This window comes from Entelurus aequoreus, linkage group LG10 (genome assembly GCF_033978785.1).
Source record: "Entelurus aequoreus isolate RoL-2023_Sb linkage group LG10, RoL_Eaeq_v1.1, whole genome shotgun sequence".
In the NCBI taxonomy this organism is placed as follows: domain Eukaryota; kingdom Metazoa; phylum Chordata; class Actinopteri; order Syngnathiformes; family Syngnathidae; genus Entelurus; species Entelurus aequoreus.
In genome coordinates, this window is record NC_084740.1 from 2,562,999 (window position 1) to 2,587,046 (window position 24,048).

The window sequence follows — 24,048 nt, forward strand, 5'->3', positions numbered from 1 at the left end:
GGATCATCAGGGGATTTATTGGGAGCGTAATTCTTTAGCTTCTTTGTTCACGTTTCCCTTCACAGGACAATCGAAGCGACAAACACTTAGTGGGTTGCGACCGTGCCGAGTCAAAGGATTGTCAGCAGCCAGAGAAGGACAATAAGACATTGAGCATCACCAGGCTGTGGTGTGTGTGCATCAGCACCACAAAAGGTTACTGGTGATGGCGACTGGGTAAAGTTTGATGATAACCTACAAAGGAAAGCACTACTGTCCACGTCCTTGAGGGAAGTAAGTTCTCTCTGCAGTGACAGCTGCTGTATGTCAGTGGCTCTTAATTCATGTTTAAGAACACTATGGAGGTTAATCTGTGACTTATGTATAATGTATTTATATTATTCACATGTGAATAACGCTGTATAATAGACTGTATTTATATTATTCACATGTGAATAATGCTGTATAATAGACTGTATTTATATTATTCACATGTGAATAATGCTGTATAATACACTGTATTTATATTATTCACATGTGAATAATGCTGTATAATAGACTGTATTTAAATTATTCACATGTAAATAATGCTGTATAATAGACTGTATTTATATTATTCACATGCAAATATATGTATTTATATTATTCACATGTGAATAATGCTGTATAATAGACTGTTTTTATATTATTCACATGTGAATAATGCTGTATAATAGACTGTTTTTATATTATTCACATGTGAATAATGCTGTTTAATAGACTATTTATATTATTCACATGTGAATAATGCTGTATAATAGACTGTATTTATATTATTCACATGTGAATAATGCTGTATAATAGACTGTATTTATATTATTCACATGTGAATAATGCTGCATAATAGACTGTAATTTTATTATTCACATGTGAATAATGCTGTATAATAGACTGTATTTATGTTATTCACATGTGAATAATGCTGTATAATAGACTGTATTTATATTATTCACATGTGAATAATGCTGTATAATAGACTATTTATATTATTCACATGTGAATAATGCTGTATAATAGACTGTATTTATATTATTCACATGTGAATAATGCTGTATAATAGACTGTTTTTATATTATTCACATGAAAATATATGTATTTATATTATTCACATGTGAATAATGCTGTATTATAGACTGTATTTATATTATTCACATGTGAATAATGCTGTATAATAGACTGTATTTATATTATTCACATGTGAATAATGCTGTATAATAGACTGTATTTATATTATTCACATGTGAATAATGCTGTATAATAGACTGTATTTATATTATTCACATGCAAATATATGTATTTATATTATTCACATGTGAATAATGCTGTATAATAGACTGTAGTTATATTATTCACATGTGAATAATGCTGTATAATAGACTGTATTTATATTATTCACATGTGAATAATGCTGTATAATAGACTGTATTTATATTATTCATATGTGAATAATTCTGTATAATAGACTGTATTTATATTATTCACATGCAAATATATGTATTTATATTATTCACATGTGAATAATGCTGTATAATAGACTGTATTTATATTATTCACATGTGAATAATTCTGTATAATAGACTGTATTTATATTATTCACATGCAAATATATGTATTTATATTATTCACATGTGAATAATGCTGTATAATAGACTTTTTATATTATTCACATGTGAATAATGCTGTTTAATAGACTGTATTTATATTATTCACATGTGAATAATGCTGTATAATAGACTGTATTTATATTATTCACATGTGAATAATGCTGTATAATAGACTGTATTTATATTATTCACATGTGAATAATGCTGCATAATAGACTGTAATTTTATTATTCACATGTGAATAATGCTGTATAATAGACTGTATTTATGTTATTCACATGTGAATAATGCTGTATAATAGACTGTATTTATATTATTCACATGTGAATAATGCTGTATAATAGACTATTTATATTATTCACATGTGAATAATGCTGTATAATAGACTATTTATATTATTCACATGTGAATAATGCTGTATAATAGACTGCATTTATATTATTCACATGCAAATATATGTATTTATATTATTCACATGTGAATAATGCTGTATAATAGACTGTTTTTATATTATTCACATGAAAATATATGTATTTATATTATTCACATGTGAATAATGCTGTATAATAGACTGTATTTATATTATTCACATGTGAATAATGCTGTATAATAGACTGTATTTATATTATTCACATGTGAATAATGCTGTATAATAGACTGTATTTATATTATTCATATGTGAATAATTCTGTATAATAGACTATTTATATTATTCACATGCAAATATATGTATTTATATTATTCACATGTGAATAATGCTGTATAATAGACTGTATTTATATTATTCACATGTGAATAATTCTGTATAATAGACTGTATTTATATTATTCACATGCAAATATATGTATTTATATTATTCACATGTGAATAATGCTGTATAATAGACTGTATTTATATTATTCACATGTGAATAATGATGTATAATACTGTATTTATATTATTCACATGTGAATAATGATGTATAATACTGTATTTATATTATTCACATGTGAATAATGCTGTATAATAGACTGTATTTATATTATTCACATGTGAATAATGCTGTATAATAGACTGTATTTATATTATTCACATGTGAATAATGCTGTATAATAGACTGTATTTATATTATTCACATGTGAATAATGCTGTATAATAGACTGTATTTATATTATTCACATGTGAATAATGCTGTATAATAGACTGTATTTATATTATTCACATGTGAATAATGCTGTATAATAGACTGTATTTATATTATTCACATGTGAATAATGCTGTATAATAGACTGTATTTATATTATTCACATGCAAATATATGTATTTATATTATTCACATGTGAATAATGATGTATAATAGACTGTATTTATATTATTCACATGTGAATAATGCTGTATAATAGACTGTATTTATATTATTCACATGTGAATAATGCTGTATAATAGACTGTATTTATATTATTCACATGTGAATAATGCTGTATAATAGACTGTATTTATATTATTCACATGTAAATATATGTATTTATATTATTCACATGTAAATATATGTATTTATATTGTTCACATGTTAATTTCTTGGAGTTCATTTTTTTTTACCTTTTATACTTATTTTTACCACCATGGGAGGTGTGCTTTGTGTGACAGTGAACACAACGTCTCATAAAGTAATAAAAGGATTCACAACATGCATTATATCAACTTGGGAAATGAAAAGGCAACATTCCAGTTTGCCAAGTGTGATGCATGCATAGGAGAGGCACACAAATAAAATAACATTTAAGATGTATATAAAATGTTTCAAACACGCTTGCATATGGTCATGTAAGCAATTGCCTCAGCTGCATTATCTCGGGCGGGCTTACCAGCCTCGGAGTTTGTGCGCCTCAGGTATGTCTGGGTTGATCATCATGGTGCTGCTGTAGGATGCGGAGAGCGAGCGGCCGCCATAGTCTGAGACCTTTGCTCCCTTAACGGCTACAACGGGCTGAGTGGAGCCGTCAAACTTCTCCGCCTGCACAATGGGGAGACAATCTTTATGACCTCGGTGTCATCTTTTTATCTCATCTGAATTTCTTTTCTGCCCAAGAGACCGCAGATATTTACTTGGACTTAAGATGACATTTTTATATTGCTCATTTGTAAGAACCAAATACATAGACAATACAAAGAGGAGAACATCTGGCAGTGCATAAAGCAACTGTGGGAGCAGCAGATCTTTACTGCAAAGAGCAGAGCTAACAGATACATTAATAACATTTGTTCTTCTCATGAAAAAACTAAAAGTTGGCAAGTAGGTAAGCGAGGTAGAAGTCAACATCTGGTGAGCAGCTGCTTTATTGCTCAATGACAAGGCATTTAGACAATGGAGCCTTACATTTGACAGTTTGAACAGCTTTTTGTGACGACTGCACTGCAAAAACTGAATTAAATATGTCAAATAAGGCTGATATTTGCTTATTTTCTGTCTGATAAGATCATTCTTCTCACTAAGCAGATTTTATGTTAGAGTGTTTTACTTGTTTTAAGTGTTTTGCTCCTAAATGATGTCAGTAAGATATTACAGCTTGTTGCTGAGATGTTATGACCTATATTGAGTAAAACATGCTTGAAACTAGAATATCAACTGTTGTGTCATCAACACTCACAAGTATAAAACTACTTTTTTAAAGTCATCATATCTTACTTCAAGCATGAAAAAAAATCATGATTTTGACACAATTGTGTCTCAGAATTAAAACAGATGACAGCCAAATGGACTTTGCTGTTTTATTTTCAATGAAACAATAGAAAATAGGTACTCATATAGTAGTACAGTTGGCACAGTACAGTAAACTGACAGTTAATATTTAAACATTTAACATTTCTAACAGTTTAATTTAATTTAAAAAACATTTGGCCGGGTGCCGGGCTGTATATATGCGCACTAATTGACTGAAAGAGCACGCACTTGATGCAACGATGTCATGTTATCCATGGAAAAATGCATTTTTAGACGGCTAGGACACCCCGAGAGTCACAAGATGTTGCCTTGTTGCCTTTCCATTAAGAACAATAAACTAGTTTTTAGTATAAGTTTGCTGGTTTCAAGAAATGTAATGCCGAGTGCATATCATTATGTCAAGATAATGGCACTAGCATTTACTTCATTTAAGAATATTTTTCAACATATTGAGCAAAAAGGTCTACTTTTTTTTTTCTACCAAGAAAAGTGCACTTAGTGAGAATATACTTATTTTAAGCTGTTTTTGGGTTCGTTGAAGTTAGCTAATTTTACTTGTTTTGTAAAGTCTTGAAAAGCCAAATTTTCTTGTTCTATTGGCAGATAATTTCGCTTAGTTCTAATAAAATACCCTTAATTTTTGTATTTTTTGTTCCTTGTTTTTGAACACTGACTTTTTGCAGTGTGCCAATCGAGCTGCGTGGAACAGCAAAGGGAATGATTACATATTTTTAGATGCTCTATTCTTCTGTGTCAACTAGGCGAGGTAGGGAAGTTAGCAATGTGGGAGTAATGGATTTAATTAATGGGTCACTATTTATGTTGACGTCGTTATTGACAAGTAGTTTGGTTGGAGTGTGTACTCACGTCTTCTCCCCACAGTGTGAGAGTCACCAATTTGCCCGACGAGTCCATCAGGTTGAGTGTCCTCTTGGAGACTTCGCGGTTAGTCTTGGTGGTCAGGCGGGTCACCTCATCCACGCTCTTGCACACACCAATCACATCTGTACAGGAGGCCCAAAAAAAACAACCATTGTCTGAAGACATTGAGAAAATGTGCTACCTAACATAACCTTGAAAACACTACCAGACCTGCTCACTGCTCCCCTCACCTCCCAGGTGGTGAACAAGGGTGATGGGTCAAATGCAGAAAATAATTTTGCCACACCTAGAGTGTGTGTGTGACAATCATTGCTACTTTAACGTAATATAATGAAGTAATGGCAACACCATCATCTATACTACGCTGGCATGGAGTTGGGAACAGTTCTCCTTACCCACAATGGCATCCTTCTCGGTTTTCTCCAAGTCTGCGATTGAGATGAAGTCACACTGCAGCACGGGGACGTCGCAGTTGTCTTCACACGGAACGATGGACGTCTCTCCATTGAGAGTAATCTCGTAGTCGTTCTTCACAGAAGTGTACTGCTTGTTGGCAACCTTCAGGAAGCCCTTGGACACGTAGTAAACCTGCACCAAAGCAGCAAAACTTGTGATCGGAGACAATATATGCAGCCTCACAGATTGTTGAACTTATCTAAGAGTTCCATCTAGGGCTGGGCGGTATGGCCTTTTAGTAATATGTGGATATGTTTAGTCCATGTCACCATACACCATATATATGTGGATATGTTTAGTCCATGTCACCATACACCATATATATGTGGATATGTTTAGTCCATGTCACCATACACCATATATATGTGGATATGTTTAGTCCATGTCACCATACACCATATATATGTGGATATGTTTAGTCCATGTCACCATACACCATATATATGTGGATATGTTTAGTCCATGTCACCATACACCATATATATGTGGATATGTTTAGTCCATGTCACGATACACCATATATATGTGGATATGTTTAGTCCATGTCACCATACACCATATATATGTGGATATGTTTAGTCCATGTCACCATACACCATATATATGTGGATATGTTTAGTCCATGTCACCATACACCATATATATGTGGATATGTTTAGTCCATGTCACGATACACCATATATATGTGGATATGTTTAGTCCATGTCACCATACACCATATATATGTGGATATGTTTAGTCCATGTCACCATACACCATATATATGTGGATATGTTTAGTCCATGTCACCATACACCATATATATGTGGATATGTTTAGTCCATGTCACGATACACCATATATATGTGGATATGTTTAGTCCATGTCACGATACACCATATATATGTGGATATGTTTAGTCCATGTCACCATACACCATATATATGTGGATATGTTTAGTCCATGTCACGATACACCATATATATGTGGATATGTTTAGTCCATGTCACCATACACCATATATATGTGGATATGTTTAGTCCATGTCACCATACACCATATATATGTGGATATGTTTAGTCCATGTCCCGATACACCATATATATGTGGATATGTTTAGTCCATGTCCCGATACACCATATATATGTGGATATGTTTAGTCCATGTCACCATACACCATATATATGTGGATATGTTTAGTCCATGTCACCATACACCATATATATGTGGATATGTTTAGTCCATGTCCCGATACACCATATATATGTGGATATGTTTAGTCCATGTCACCATACACCATATATATGTGGATATGTTTAGTCCATGTCACGATACACCATATATATGTGGATATGTTTAGTCCATGTCACGATACACCATATATATGTGGATATGTTTAGTCCATGTCACCATACACCATATATATGTGGATATGTTTAGTCCATGTCACCATACACCATATATATGTGGATATGTTTAGTCCATGTCACCATACACCATATATATGTGGATATGTTTAGTCCATGTCACCATACACCATATATATGTGGATATGTTTAGTCCATGTCACCATACACCATATATATGTGGATATGTTTAGTCCATGTCACGATACACCATATATATGTGGATATGTTTAGTCCATGTCACCATACACCATATATATGTGGATATGTTTAGTCCATGTCACGATACACCATATATATGTGGATATGTTTAGTCCATGTCACCATACACCATATATATGTGGATATGTTTAGTCCATGTCACGATACACCATATATATGTGGATATGTTTAGTCCATGTCACCATACACCATATATATGTGGATATGTTTAGTCCATGTCACCATACACCATATATATGTGGATATGTTTAGTCCATGTCACGATACACCATATATATGTGGATATGTTTAGTCCATGTCACCATACACCATATATATGTGTATTACCACTCGCACCACAGTCGACGTTGCCATGCCGCTACCTGTCTGTTCTGCAAGAGCATATGACGTTGCACGCGTGACAGTATGTGATGTTATGTAAGAAGGTGCGCTTGTTTTATGTCTCTGTGAGGAGGGAGACAAGAAAGAGTGAGAAAAGCCTGCAGCTAAAAGCAACTGCGTGAGAACTGTTGCGTCGACCAGCATTCCTCCAATGGGGAATTCAAATTGCTAGTCTCTCCCAGATTCTTTTTATGGCAATAAACTGATGTTTATATTCAATCAACAGGCAGTAGTTGGTATTTTGTGGTTTATTCTCAAAGCTTAGAGGACAAACCTGAGACCAACCCAGCACCCAAGCGTTCCCTAGCCCGGTCCAGATCGGTCTGAAAACCATCACGAAAACATTCTGTTCCTCAATCTCTCCCCCCGCCCTCACGCCCGCACAGATGCCCATTGTGTCCGTTATCTCAAGTCGGCCCGAGAAGGGAAGCAGGGAGGACTCCTCTTCTCTGCCTCCTACTTCAAGGCCGTCCACAGTGCAAGCACTTTGTCATGAGACGATCAAAAAAGGAAAAGAGTACAAGATGGAACATTAGCTATTTAAAATATGACTATAGTCATATAAAAGGAGTAACTCTTAATTATGGATAAATGTGGATATATGCATCCGTCAGAACGTATACTCCAATATCACCATATAATCATTTTCTATATCGCACAGAGACAAACCCGCGATACATCCAGTATATTCCATATATCGCCCAGCCCTAGTTCCATCTCTAAAATGCTGGAGAAAATGATTTTCCTCACCTTGCCAACCTCGACGAGACTGTAGAACTTGTCCACCTCTTGGTTGAACCCGGTCATTCTGATCTCGCCCTGGAACCACCACAAGGGTTTCACCATCAAAAGGGCACTTGCACCATTTCTTTGCTAACCAGTTTGGGGACATATGAGAAGCACGGGACCCCGGCCACACTTACGCTCTCGTCCACAATCTCCATGGAGAAGAGTTTGCCGTCGCCGCGTGAGTTGCTCCATGTGCGGATGTTGCTCTTGTTGGTCACTCGTGCACGGATGGTCCACCTGAGGACAGAAGCAATAAAAGGCCATAGGAGGAAAATATCTATAACTATAGAGGTTTGTGTTACACCTCTTGTATTGATTGATTCTTGTATTGGAAGAAGAAAACAAAACTCACTTTGACAGGTACGGGTTAAGGCTGGCAATGGGTACGACCTTGGAGGCACCCCCTGGTGTCCCGGGCATCGCAGACTTCTTCTCAAACTCTTTACCGACTACTCGATTGACTGGGAAAAAAGGACAAGAGCAGGGCAAATGTACAGTTAAGGGTCATCCCATTTTTCAGACCGAAACTTTGGCAAACTGATTTCCCCCACATTGTACAAAGAGGTGAGGGACTACAACCGACAACACAAAGCCAAGATGTTATCTTTTCATCAACACGGAATTTGTTTGAGCCTCATTAATGTACAAAACATATCCAAAGTTACATTTAAAGTAGGGTAGTAGAGTAGGGATGCAACGATATATTAACAGTATTTCCACTACATGTAAATAGCCCACCGCCAATGTTATTTTTACATAAAAAACATTTTTCCCATAAATTTTACTAATACATTTTGACTTGTTAATGGACTAGGGGTAGCGGTAAACCACATAATGATAAACCGCGGTATCCTACACTTCTGTTTTGTAAAGTAAATGTGTACAGCCTATATGGGCATCTACATCTACAGTGTTTCCCACACATTCATTTATTTATTAGTGGCGGCCCGCCACAAATAAAAAAATCTAAAAAAAATTTTTTTTGTCCTGTCCAGCTTCTCAGGCAAATCATATAGTTGATGTAGATGCCCATATAGGCTGTTCACATTTACTTTAGTGTAGGATACTTCTCTTGTTGCCTTATTTGTATTTGACCACTACTGTTTTCTGTTTATTTGTTACTGACTGTGGCAGGACACCTCTGCCTCTGTTTCACTTTATGTTGCTGGTAAATAATATGCTTGTAGTAGTAGGCTAAAGTTAAATTATTTAGTATGCACTAATTAAAGGGGCAGAGCTTTAAGAGACATTTTAGCTTTTATATTTTTATAAGATATATTTTTTGTAAGAACCACAATTAATAAATATATTTCAGTGAATAACTTATTGTTCAAATCTGTATATAAATATGTACATAAAGTGTTGTAATTATATTGTAAAATGGATGGATGGACGGACGTTTAAAACAAAACTGTTATTAATTAGTAAGTATACATTTTTTGAGCCTTTTTAGAGAAAATCATATTGTAGTAAATTATGCAAATGACTCGATGATGTCATGGTGATCACGCCCATAGCCACGCCCCCATTGCCACAGGTATATTGGCAGTTTAAGGGAAACACTGATCTACTATGTGATTTGCCTGAGAAGCTGGACAGGACAAAAAAAAACTACAACTTTTTTTTTAATTTTAAAGCAAAAATAGGATTTATTCGATTACTCGATTAATTTTGATTGATTGATTGAAACTTGTATTGGTAGATTGCACAGTACAGTACATATTCCGTACAATTGACCACTAAATGGTAACACCCCAGTAAGTTTTTCAGCTTGTTTAAGTCGGGGTCCACGTTAATCAATTCATGGTAAATCGATCGGGATATTCGATAGAATACTCGATTACTAAAATATTCGATAGCTGCAGCTCTATTAGAGATCTTACTTTATTTGTCACCATAGAGGCCAGGATTAGTGATTTAGAAGTAGCTAAAACACTGTGGATGGATGTTAGCTGCTAGCTAGCTAGCCATGTCTTAAAGCAGCTCTTCCTGAGGGTGTTTCAGTGTTATAACTTCACCTTTATCTTTACTTTTTACGCCAAAATGCGTCCATTCTCCCTTTTCTGTCTACACACTGTCTGCTTGTAAGTACTCTGTGTGTGTGCGCTGCCGAATATGCTCCTCTGCTCGTAAAACCAACAATGTTAAGACCGGGAAGCGGTACTTTTCAAACAGAGTATAGTAGCGTTTTTGATTCATTAGTACTGCGATACTATACTAGTAGTGGTATACAGTACAATCCTAGTTCGGACTGATGTCGCATCAGATACATGTTGGATTTATAAACACATACAAGAGAGGTCTGGGTGGGAATTGAAAAATAACAATCAAGATACAGGTCACATATGGGCCATGTCCTTAGTTTTTTTACATTCTACAAAAAGAAATGGATAATTTAGTTTATCAGAGTATTACCCACCAGGAGTTTGCAGTTATTTGGACATTGTGAAGAGTAGGTTGTTAGCAAAGTGTTATGGTTTAGACCAGGGGTGTCAAAGTCATTTTAGCTCAGGGGCCGCATGGAAGAAAATGTGTGCACACGCGGGACGGACTATTACAATCATGGCATTAAAACTAAAAAATAAAGACAACTTCAGATTGTTTTCTTTGTCTTACTTTGGCCAAAAAATAGAACAAACACATTCTGAAAATATTACAATACAAATACAGAAAAAAATACCATCAGCGGTAAAGTTTAGATGCATGAAGGAAAGAAGAAAGTGAGTGAATGTTTACAACTGAATCATTTACATATGTATAAAAATGTGTTTTCTCTTGTATTATTTTTTAAAATAAATTAAGTAATGTTTCTGACAACTTTTTTTCCAAAACACAATTTAGAATGTGAGCTATAACAGGATACTGCATACATTTATCATTTGTTTTCAAAACGCTTACAAAAACGTGGGACCCCAGAATGTGTTTTCAGCTCAAACATATTATGATGGCAGAATAGGGATGTCCCGATCCGATATTTGGATCGGATCGGCCGCCGATATTTGCCAAAAAATGCGTATCGGCGAGTATGTAGCTGAGCCGCATCAGAGTGGTCAAAGAGCCGCATGCGGCTCCGGAGCCGCGGGTTGCCGACCCCTGGTCTAGTCTCTTACGTCAATGACATCAATAATATTATTGGATATTTTACGCTAATGTGTTCATCATTTCACACATAAGTCGCTCCTGAGTATAAGTCGCACCCCCGGCCAAACTATGAAAAAAACTGTGACTTATAGTCCGAAAAATACGGTAAGTGGTTTGCCTTTTTATATTGTTTATGTACTGTTGGAAGGTTTGCGTGGAGAAACCACCATTTAAACGGCACCGTATAATCATCAAAAACGCACCGTTTCGTACATGCGGTCACACCACACAGGCTGTGAGCACACCTGTTTTTATTAGCACACACAAATTGACACAATCAACCACGGACGCATTTCAGCTGTGCGTGTCAGCCTTCAATAATGAAAACAGGCGTTTAGGAAATAAAAGACAATTAGACCAAACGCAATAATTGAGGGCACATCTTAACATTAGGGATGATACTCGAAACCGGTTTTCCCGGTTGTTCGATAAGAAAATAACCGAGTCCTCGGACTCGAATCCCTTTTAGAGAACCGGCACCCGTTATCGAGACCACTATAGTAAAGAAAAGAGTTGGTTCTTTATTCGAATCCCTCGGAACGAATCCCGTCCCGACCAGAAATGCCCCGTGAGAAATCACAAGAAATGACGTCACGTAGCTCAGTCATTAGGCGCAGATAGGGAAAGCAGGAACAAAATGGACGGGAAAAAGCGCTCCAAGGTGTAATAAAGTTGAAAACAAAAGCTATAATCCAATGAATAACTTTACTGAGAGATTTGAGCAGACTACAAACACATGACCAACACTTTTACGTCCAACCGGAAACATAGCAACCAGGCTAGCAACGCACCTCCTTTACGGCAGCTGTCGCAACTTTCTTAAAGCAACCGCAGCACATACATATATATACAACACTGCAGCACATACATATATATATACAACACTGCAGCACATACATATATATACAACACTGCAGCACATACATATATATATACAACACTGCAGCACATACATATATATATACAACACTGCAGCACATACATATATATACACAACACTGCAGCACATACATATATATATATACAACACTGCAGCACATACATATATATACAACACATCTCCCTTTTTGAACTTTTGTTTTTCACACAGTATATGTGTTGTCTGTCTAATTATAAATAATGCAGACGAGGCGTGTTGGCTGAGTTCTTGACGTTTACTTTCACGGGTGACGACATGCAACAACACTTTTCGGGGCTACCGCGCATGCTCGTCACTCCCGTTGCATGCTGGGTAGTGTAGTTGTTATATTCCCTAGCTCGTAACATCTTTCCCCCTATAAAGAAATAATGTTAACTCAAAAAAGTGTATTTCTTTTTTTAGCTTTAACTTTTCATTTTTTAGCATTGTAACCACATTTGCAAACAACTTTTCTCTTCATAGAATTTTCTTTCTTTCTTTAAAGTGCAAAAATGTCAAAGCATCATAACAAACAGTTATGTTCCAATAGCAGCAGAAGTGCACTTTTTGGAGAGCTGTATTATTTCCAGTTTTGTGCCAAAGGGACTGATTTTATTTAACACTATATTATTATTTATACACCTATAGTGATCACAGAGACAGCTTGTTTTTGTGTTACTGTATATATTTGTTTTTATGAAAAATCCCACTTAATATACTTTGGGTAACAACAGTCAATGTTTATTTCTTTAATTTTTTTAGGGGGGTAACAGTCAATATTTATTTATTTATTAGATTACATTGTTTTCTTATATAATAAAAGTGAGCTTTTGCTAAACCAAATATTGTGTGTTTTTTTCCATATACAACAACCTATCTGGACTCCATAAGAGAATCGATAAGGAATCGGTTCGATAAGAGGATTCGATAATAGACTCGAACTCGATAATTTCTTATCAAACATCATCCCTACTTAAAATCCTGTTATATTGCAAAAATTGACTGTGGGACCCCCTTTTTATGACTTGATGGGGTCCCTGGGACCCCATTTTGTTAAAATCCCTAGCACCAACACTGATGGGAGTATTTGTGCGTGCAAAACAGAAGCAGGCGGCTGTGGCCTGCTGGCTGGTTCTAATACTAATCAAATATCATCCCGGGGGGCCATAGATCATTCATTCACCCCTGGTTTAAACTGTCCACCTTTTCTCTGCATCCATCTCTTACCTCCACCATAAACATCATCATACAGATGCCATTGTTTGTTACGATTACCCATTGAGGACTAATGTGTGAGAGCAAGCTTGTGGTGCGAAGGATGATCCACAGAAGGAGTGTTGGTGTGAAGCGCTGCTACCTTCACCCACCAAGAGAGGTGGAGAAGTGACACGTTCTTTACTAGCGTGGCACATTTGCTCACACAGAGGATTAGAGTTCAAAGTGTCCACTTAAGTCCTCCCACTTGGCCAACCACTGCACTCGTGGTAATTAAGCCCCAGCTCAAGCACAGAGAAGTGAACAATGACTGCGCTGATGAGGATGCTCGCCTCAAACTCAAATTGGAGGGGATGAAGAACCGCTCTGACAGAGTAAAACAGAAGCCAGCCTGAGAGCTAGACGGCTCAGCAGCACCTGCGTCTATCAAACAGTCATGTCACTTATGTAAGGGTGTAACGGTATGTGTATTTGTATTGAACCGTTTCGGTATGGGGGTTTTGGTTCGGTTCGGAGGTGTACCGAACGAGTTTCCACATGGACATATTAAGTAGCGTAGCGCACTTTGTGTAAACAATGCACACCGAGGCACAAGACACGGCATGCTAGCAGCGACCGGGCTACTACAACATGTAAAAGCCAGAGCTGGAAGACCCTCCTGCCTCGATTAGATCTCCCGTTTGGGAACACTTCGGCTTTGCGGTGCGATACAACAATGGAGGACGGAGGTTTGCCGACATTGTTCAGCAGCGGTAGGGTATGCTTCTGACAAGGTACTATAATACAGTCAGTGTTTCCCATAAACTGCCAAGATACCTGTGGCGGTGGGGGCGTGGCCACCATGACATCATCGAGTAATTTGCATAATTTACTACAATGATTTGATTTTCTCTAAAAAGGCTAAAAAAATGTATACTTACTAATTAATAATAACAGTTTTCTTTTAAACGTCCATCCATCCATCCATCCATCCATCCATTTTACAATATAATTACAACACTTTATGTACATATTTATATACAGATTTGAACAATAAGTTATTCACTGAAATATATTTAATAGTTGTGGTTCTTACAAAAAATATATCTTATAAAATATAAAAGCTAAAATGTCTCAAAGCTCTGCCCCTTTAATTAGTGCATACTAAATAATTTAACTTTAGCCTACTACTACAACCATATTATTTACCAGCAACATAAAGTGAAACAGAGGCAGAGGTGTCCTGCCACAGTCAGTAACAAATAAACAGAAAACAATAGTGGTCACATATAAATAAGGCAACAAAAGAAGTATCCTACACTTGCCGATATGGGCATCTACATCAACTATATTATTTGCCTGAGAAGCTGGAGAGGACAAAAAAAAAAAAAAAAAAAAAAATTAAATTTTTTTTTATTCGTGGCGGACGTAATTCTTTCGTGGCGGGCCGCCACAAATAAATGAATGTGTGGGAAACCCTGACAGTGGTCCCCAACCAACGGGCCGCACAAGAAATTAAAAACAATAAAAATTATTTTTTATTAAATCAACATAAAAAACACAATGTATACATTATATATCAATATAGATCAATCCAGTCTGCAGGGATACAGTCCGTAAGCACACATGATTGTATTTCATTATTAAAAAAAACAAAAAAACTTTTGAACGGTAGTGTATGTTGACCACATGAACCCTGGCAATAGACCCTGTGTGTGTATATGTATGTTATTGTTATGCTTAGTATTCATGACTGCCTGTGTGTGTATATGTATGTTATTGTTATGCTTAGCATTCATGACTGCCTGTGTGTGTATATGTATGTTATTGTTATGCTTAGTATTCATGACTGCCTGTGTGTGTGTATATGTATGTTATTGTTATGCTTAGCATTCATGACTGCCTGTGTGTGTATATGTATGTTATTGTTATGCTTAGCATTCATGACTGCCTGTGTGTGTATATGTATGTTATTGTTATGCTTAGCATTCATGACTGCCTGTGTGTGTATATGTATGTTATTGTTATGCTTAGTATTCATGACTGCCTGTGTGTGTATATGTATGTTATTGTTATGCTTAGCATTCATGACTGCCTGTGTGTGTATATGTATATTATTGTTATGCTTAGCATTCATGACTGCCTGTGTGTGTATATGTATATTATTGTTATGCTTAGCATTCATGACTGCCTGTGTGTGTATATGTATGTTATTGTTATGCTTAGTATTCATGACTGCCTGTGTGTGTATATGTATGTTATTGTTATGCTTAGCATTCATGACTGCCTGTGTGTGTATATGTATATTATTGTTATGCTTAGCATTCATGACTGCCTGTGTGTGTATATGTATATTATTGTTATGCTTAGCATTCATGACTGCCTGTGTGTGTATATGTATGTTATTGTTATGCTTAGCATTCATGACTGCCTGTGTGTGTATATGTATGTTATTGTTATGCTTAGTATTCATGACTGCCTGTGTGTGTATATGTATGTTATTGTTATGCTTAGTATTCATGACTGCCTGTGTGTGTATATGTATGTTATTGTTATGCTTAGCATTCATGACTGCCTGTGTGTGTATATGTATGTTATTGTTATGCTTAGTATTCATGACTGCCTGTGTGTGTATATGTATGTTGTTGTTATGCTTAGCATTCATGACTGCCTGTGTGTGTATATGTATGTTATTGTTATGCTTAGCATTCATGACTGCCTGTGTGTGTATATCTATGTTATTGTTATGCTTAGCATTCATGACTGCCTGTGTGTGTATATGTATGTTATTGTTATGCTTAGCATTCATGACTGCCTGTGTGTGTATATGTATGTTATTGTTATGCTTAGTATTCATGACTGCCTGTGTGTGTATATGTATGTTATTGTTATGCTTAGTATTCATGACTGCCTGTGTGTGTATATGTATGTTATTGTTATGCTTAGCATTCATGACTGCCTGTGTGTGTATATGTATGTTATTGTTATGCTTAGTATTCATGACTGCCTGTGTGTGTATATGTATGTTATTGTTATGCTTAGTATTCATGACTGCCTGTGTGTGTATATGTATGTTGTTGTTATGCTTAGCATTCATGACTGCCTGTGTGTGTATATGTATGTTATTGTTATGCTTAGCATTCATGACTGCCTGTGTGTGTATATCTATGTTATTGTTATGCTTAGCATTCATGACTGCCTGTGTGTGTATATGTATGTTATTGTTATGCTTAGCATTCATGACTGCCTGTGTGTGTATATGTATGTTATTGTTATGCTTAGCATTCATGACTGCCTGTGTGTGTATATGTATGTTATTGTTATGCTTAGTATTCATGACTGCCTGTGTGTGTATATGTATGTTATTGTTATGCTTAGCATTCATGACTGCCTGTGTGTGTATATGTATGTTATTGTTATGCTTAGTATTCATGACTGCCTGTGTGTGTATATGTATGTTATTGTTATGCTTAGCATTCATGACTGCCTGTGTGTGTATATGTATGTTATTGTTATGCTTAGTATTCATGACTGCCTGTGTGTGTATATGTATGTTATTGTTATGCTTAGCATTCATGGCTGCCTGCTGTTGCACTGATCAGCCTAGTGGTGGCTCACATCCATCACGCACACAGCTATTTCTATTTTGGGGCAGAATTATTATTGTGTTCCCAAAGTCAAAAGGATAAAGCCATTGTTTACAAATTTGGTAAATAAATAACCTAAAAATGTATATTTTGTTGTTTTCTTACTGTACCGAAAATGAACCGAACCGTGACCTCTAAACCGAGGTACGTACCGAACCAAAATGTTTGTGTACCGTTACACCCTTACACTTATGCTAGTGGGCAGTGCAGAAAGTCACCTTTGAAGGCTGTGTGCATACATCTTTCACACTTTACCTATGCACTCAAATTAAACTGACCCAAAAAACCCTGCAAGAACTTGTCTGAACAGGTGGAACGTGCACTGTGACTTTTAACAAAGTTCCAAGAGCCTTCATTACAAAAGGTGATTCGCATGCTCCTGTCCACTCGGTTTATTTTATTCATCCTTGCATCCATTTTATACCGCTTGTCCCTTTTGGGGTCGCGGGGGGTGCTGGAGCCTATCTCGGCTGCATTCAGGTGGTAGTCGCCACCTCATCGCAGTAGTTTATTTTATTTTATTCATTAAATAATGATACCAAAGTGCATGAATTAAGATATAATACAGTGGATGCATATGCAAAAGTGCAATATATTTATCTGTACAGTAATTTATTTATTTATATATGCACCTTATTGCTCTTTTATCCTGCACTACCATGAGCTAGCTAATGCAACTAAATTTTGTTCTTATCTGTACTGTAAATTTCAAATTTGAATGACTATAAAAGGAAGTCTAAGTCTGCTTGCTATACAACACTTACCGGTAGGTTTCACAAAGTAAATAAATGCTGCCATCTGGTGGTTAAAAGAAAGTCATGCAAACAAACTAAAACAAATCAAACCAAAGTAGTAATAATATTAACAAATCAATTAATTAAAAAATAATAATAATAATTTTAAAAAAATCTATATATGTATATCGTTATAATAAATATTTTTTTAGCTGTTTTTTATCTTTTTGGGGGGTGGCATCGTTGGGATATAAAAATTATATATACATTTTGACATTTGATGTATGCATCCATCCATCCATCCATTTTCTACTGCTTATTCCCTTTGGGGTCGCCGGAGCCTATCTCAGCAAATATGATGTAATGGATAGGAATGTCTGATGCTGAATGTCAATAAAAATTACATTTAAAAAAAATATATAAAAGTCATGCATTTAGTTCTTGAAATGTATTGCTCGCCATGGTCAAATTCAAACATTTAGAGGTTTTTTGCCCAGTGCTCTACAGATGTGGTAAAGTACATCTATTAAAAAAATATACCACCTTTCCTCACATAACAGCCTGGGCTGTGAACGGATTTAAACGGAGTCCCATCTTTGATGGGAAATCTACTATGGGTAACAGTCATTTAGTTTTAAGGATATAAAGCATCGACTTGTCCAGGGTGGACCCCGCCTTCCACCTGAATGCAGCTGAGATAGGCTCCAGCACCCCCCCGACCCCGAATGGGACAAGCGGTACAAAATGGATGGATATAAAGCATGCATGTCAAAGTCATTTTCACTGAGTTATGTCTGCCATCAGAGGGCCGCTTGTAACAGCAAATAATATATTCATTTACCAATGAATTTGATCATTACAAATATATACTTTCATGTGCACTGTAAAAAAAATGGTAGATTTTACAGTAAAAAAAAATTGGCAAGTTGGTCACCCAAATTTTACTGTTAAATGTACAGTGTTGTTTTTTTAACATATTAAGGTACTTTGAAAAATAGTATCACTGTTTTTAATGGCAGCTTAATCGCCAAAATGTTTTTTTTTAACATCATATTAGTGTAAATGGAAAAACAGTACCAGTGTTAATTATTTAACAATGTACAATTAGATGGATGACTTGCTTTAAAATCATAAGTCAAGCAATATTGGATATTATCAGTTCTAAAACGTCCATGCAGTACATTTTGCTTTCTGTCAAAATGGAAAAATCAAATACATTTATTAAAACATACATAAAATGATGTGGTGGGCCACATTTGGCCCCCGGGTCTTGACTTTGACACACATGTGATACTATGTCACGCACTGAGAAAAATTCAATCACGTTGCATCTAATTGGAAAATCCACATGCATCACGGCAAAAAGTCAGTATTCAAAAACAAGAAAAAAAATACAAAAATGAGGTGTATTTTATTAGAACTAAGCAAAATTATTTGCCAGTAGAACAAGAAAATTCAGCTTGTCAAGACTTTCCAAAACAAGTAAAATTAGCTAACCTCAATGAACCCAAAAATACTAGAGATGTCCGATAATGTTTTTTTTGCCGATATTGTCCAACTCTTAATTACCGATTCCGATATCAAGCGATACCGATACATACAGTGGTGGAATGAACACATTATTATGCCTCATTTTGTTGTGATGCCCCGCTGGATGCATTAAACAATGTAACAAGGTTTTCCAAAATAAATCAACTCAAGTTAAGGGAAAGAAATGCCAACATGGCACTGCCATATTTATTATTGAAGTCACAAAGTGCATTATTTTTTTTTAACATGCCTCAAAACAGCAGCTTGGAATTTGGGACATGAGGAGGTTGAGGTGGGCGGGGTTGAGGTGGGGGTAGGGGGCAGCGGGGGGTGTATATTGTAGCGTCCCGGAAGAGTTAGTGTTACAAGGGATTCTGGGTATTTGTTGTGTTTATGTTGTGTTACGGTGCGGATGTTCTCCCGAAATGTGTTTGTCATTCTTGTTTGGTGTGGGTTCACAGTGTGGCGCATATTTGTAACAGTGTTAAAGTTGTTTGTACACAACCCTCAGTGTGACCTGTATGGCTGTTGACCAAGTATGCTTGCATTCACTTGTGTGTGTGAAAAGCCGTAGATATTATGTGACTGGGCCGGCACGCAAAGGCAGTGCCTTTAAGGTTTATTGGCGCTCTGTACTTCTCCCTACGGCCGTGTACACAGCGGCCTTTTAAAAAGTCATACATTTTACTTTTTGAAACCGATACCGATAATTTTGAAACCCAGTGTTTCCCACACATTCATTTATTTGTGGCGGCCCGCCACGAAAGAATTACGTCCGCCACAAATAAAAAGAAAAAAAACATTTTTTTTTGTCCTGTCCAGCTTCTCAGGCAAATCATATAGTTGATGTAGATGCCCGTATCGGCTGTTCACATTTACTTTACAAAAGTGTAGGATACTTCTCTTGTTGCCTTATTTGTATTTGACTTTATTAAATGTATTTCTATTAGAAACACAACATGTGTATATAACAAAGGGTGCAAAGTCTGCAGGCAGTAGGAAACACATGGTTAAGTGTAGGGAGTAAAACTGATGGCAGTCTAAAGTTCAAGATTTTTGGAGCTCTTTGTTCAGTGGATCAGATGTTTGATGAAGCTCTGTGTCTATCTACCACCACTACTGTTTTCTGTTTATTTGTTACTGACTGTGGCAGGACACCTCTGCCTCTGTTTCACTTTATGTTGCTGGTAAATAATATGCTTGTAGTAGTAGGCTAAAGTTAAATTATTTAGTATGCACTAATTAAAGGGGCAGAGCTTTGAGACATTTTAGCTTTTATATTTTATAAGATATATTTTTTGTAAGAACCATAATTAATAAATATATTTCAGTGAATAACTTATTGTTCAAATCTGTATATAAATATGTACTTAAAGTGTTGTAATTATATTGTAAAATGGATGGACGTTTAAAAGAAAACTGTTATTATTAATTAGTAAGTATAAATTTTTGAGCCTTTTTAGAGAAAATCAAATCATTGTAGTAAATTATGCAAATTACTCGATGATGTCATGGTGACCACGCCCATAGCCACGCCCCCACCGCCACAGGTATCTTGACAGTTTATGGGAAACACTGAAACCGATACCGATGATTTCCGATATTACATTTTAAAGCATTTATCGTCCGATAATATCGGACTGCCGATATTATCGGACATCTTTAAAAAAAAAAAAAGCTTAAAATAAGTATATTCTCACTAATAACAAGTGCACTTTTCTTGGTAGAAAAAAAGAGAGACCTTTTTGTTCAATATGTTGAAAAATATTCTTAAATGAAGTAAATGCTAGTGCCATTATCTTGACATAATGATATGCGCTCGGCATCATGATTTTTTTTTTTCATGCTTGAAATGAGACATTATGACTTTAAAAAAGTAGTTTTATACTTGTGAGTGTTGATGACACAACAATTGATATTCTAGTTTCAAGCATGTTTTACTCAATATAGCTCATAACATCTCAGCAACAAGCTGTAATATCTTACTGACATCATTTAGGACCAAAACCCTTAAAACAAGTAAAACACTAACATAAAATCTGCTTAGTGAGAAGAATTATCTTAATAGACAGAAAATAAGCAAATATCACCCTTATTTGACATATTTCATCTTACTTAGATTTCACTTTTTGCAGTGTGGACTCACCATTATTTCCAGTTTGAGGCTGCAGTGGAGGGCGGCTGGTGGGGGCGGCAGCATGCACCGGGGGGGCGGCCTGCTGGGGGGCTTTAGGCTGGGCTGCATGGAGGATTTCACACATGGGAGTTAGATAGATTTCACACATGGGAGTTGGATAGATTTCACACATGGGAATTGGATAGATTTCACACACGGGAGTTGGATAGATTTCACACACGGGAGTTGGATAGATTTCACACACGGGAGTTGGATAGATTTCACACACGGGAGTTGGATAGATTTCACACACGGGAGTTGGATAGATTTCACACACGGGAGTTGGATAGATTTCACACATGGGAGTTAGATAGATTTCACACATGGGAGTTGGATAGATTTCACACACGGGAATTGGATAGATTTCACACACGGGAGTTGGATAGATTTCACACACGGGAGTTGGATAGATTTCACACACGGGAGTTGGATAGATTTCACACACGGGAGTTGGATAGATTTCACACACGGGAGTTGGATAGATTTCACACACGGGAGTTGGATAGATTTCACACATGGGAGTTGGATAGATTTCACACATGGGAGTTAGATAGATTTCACACATGGGAGTTGGATAGATTTCACACATGGGAGTTGGATAGATTTCACACATGGGAGTTGGATAGATTTCACACATGGGAGTTGGATAGATTTCACACATGGGAGTTGGATAGATTTCACACATGGGAGTTGGATAGATTTCACACATGGGAGTTGGATAGATTTCACACATGGGAGTTGGATAGATTTCACACATGGGAGTTGGATAGATTTCACACATGGGAGTTGGATAGATTTCACACATGGGAGTTGGATAGATTTCACACGGGAGTTGGATAGATTTCACACATGGGAGTTGGATAGATTTCATACACGGGAGTTGGATAGATTTCACACACGGGAGTTGGATAGATTTCACACATGGGAGTTGGATAGATTTCACACATGGGAGTTAGATTTCACACACGGGAGTTAGATTTCACACACGGGAGTTGGATAGATTTCACACGTGGGAGTTGGATAGATTTCACACGTGGGAGTTGGATAGATTTCACACGTGGGAGTTGGATAGATTTCACATATGGGAGTTAGATAGATTTCACACACGGGAGTTAGATAGATTTCACACACGGGAGTTGGATAGATTTCACACATGGGAGTTGGATAGATTTCACACATGGGAGTTGGATAGATTTCACACATGGGAGTTGGATAGATTTCACACATGGGAGTTGGATAGATTTCACATACGGGAGTTAGATAGATTTCACACATGGGAGTTGGATAGATTTCACATACGGGAGTTAGATAGATTTCACACATGGGAGTTGGATAGATTTCACACATGGGAGTTGGATAGATTTCACACATGGGAGTTAGATAGATTTCACATATGGGAGTTGGATAGATTTCACACATGGGAGTTGGATAGATTTCACACATGGGAGTTGGATAGATTTCACACATGGGAGTTAGATAGATTTCACACATGGGAGTTAGATAGATAAATGCGTAACTGAATGACTGATTTCACACCAGCAGTGTTACCATCACTGTAAGGTGTGGGGTCACCAATACGACCGTTCACTTCAGCGGCAGGCTTGAGGACCTCCACTTCCAGAATGATCACCACACGTCTAAAATGTAGAACATGTTCTATTAAGAAGCAGGCTAGAATCATCCAAAGGAACGGAAGAAGAAGACCCGCACCGTCCGTCCTTCAGAATGTTGGTCACATGTCTCTTCAGCACACAGATGCAGTTGGGGGCCAGCTGGTTGTCTTCAGCCATGCAGTTGAGCTGAGTGCACAGCATGAACGCTGCAAGAGAGACAAAACACATTTAGCACAAGTCACCTTGTGTACTTTCTCTTACCGTTTACCATCAAATGTACACTACACAGCTAAACAGCTGACCATTCTGCTTGGAAAATCACATTTGAAGACCAAACTGTGGTACGCTCCATCTAGACTACAGTGTAGGCCATACCAATATTTTGGTACCGGTACCAAAATGTATTTCCATACTTTTCTAAATAAAGGGGACCACAAAAAAAATGGCCCTATTGTCTTTATTTGAACAAAAAAATCTTAGTGTACATGAAACATGTTTATTATTGTCATTTAGTCCTTAAATAAAATAATGTCATTTAGTAGTAAGTAAACAAACAAAGACTCCTAATTAGTCTATGCAGTAACATATTGTGTCATTTATACACCTACTATTTTGTACACATTATGAGGGACAAAATGTATAAAATACTTGTTCATTTACTGTTAATATCTGCTGAT

The 24,048-nt window shown here is 36.4% G+C and overlaps 1 protein-coding gene across 1 annotated transcript in view; it reads right to left on the minus strand.

The window, feature by feature from the left end:
• rpa1 (replication protein A1) overlaps nucleotides 1–24,048 on the minus strand; it is a 61,819-nt gene that overhangs the window by 26,708 nt on the left and 11,063 nt on the right. The window contains exons 4-12 of the mRNA XM_062061991.1: nucleotides 23,469–23,577; nucleotides 23,307–23,395; nucleotides 21,729–21,821; nucleotides 8,791–8,899; nucleotides 8,573–8,675; nucleotides 8,400–8,468; nucleotides 5,601–5,793; nucleotides 5,191–5,327; nucleotides 3,467–3,615 (exon numbers count right to left, since the gene is read on the minus strand). Coding sequence (XP_061917975.1) covers nucleotides 3,467–3,615; nucleotides 5,191–5,327; nucleotides 5,601–5,793; nucleotides 8,400–8,468; nucleotides 8,573–8,675; nucleotides 8,791–8,899; nucleotides 21,729–21,821; nucleotides 23,307–23,395; nucleotides 23,469–23,577 — 1,051 coding nt within the window. The remainder of the gene's footprint in view (nucleotides 1–3,466; nucleotides 3,616–5,190; nucleotides 5,328–5,600; nucleotides 5,794–8,399; nucleotides 8,469–8,572; nucleotides 8,676–8,790; nucleotides 8,900–21,728; nucleotides 21,822–23,306; nucleotides 23,396–23,468; nucleotides 23,578–24,048) is intronic.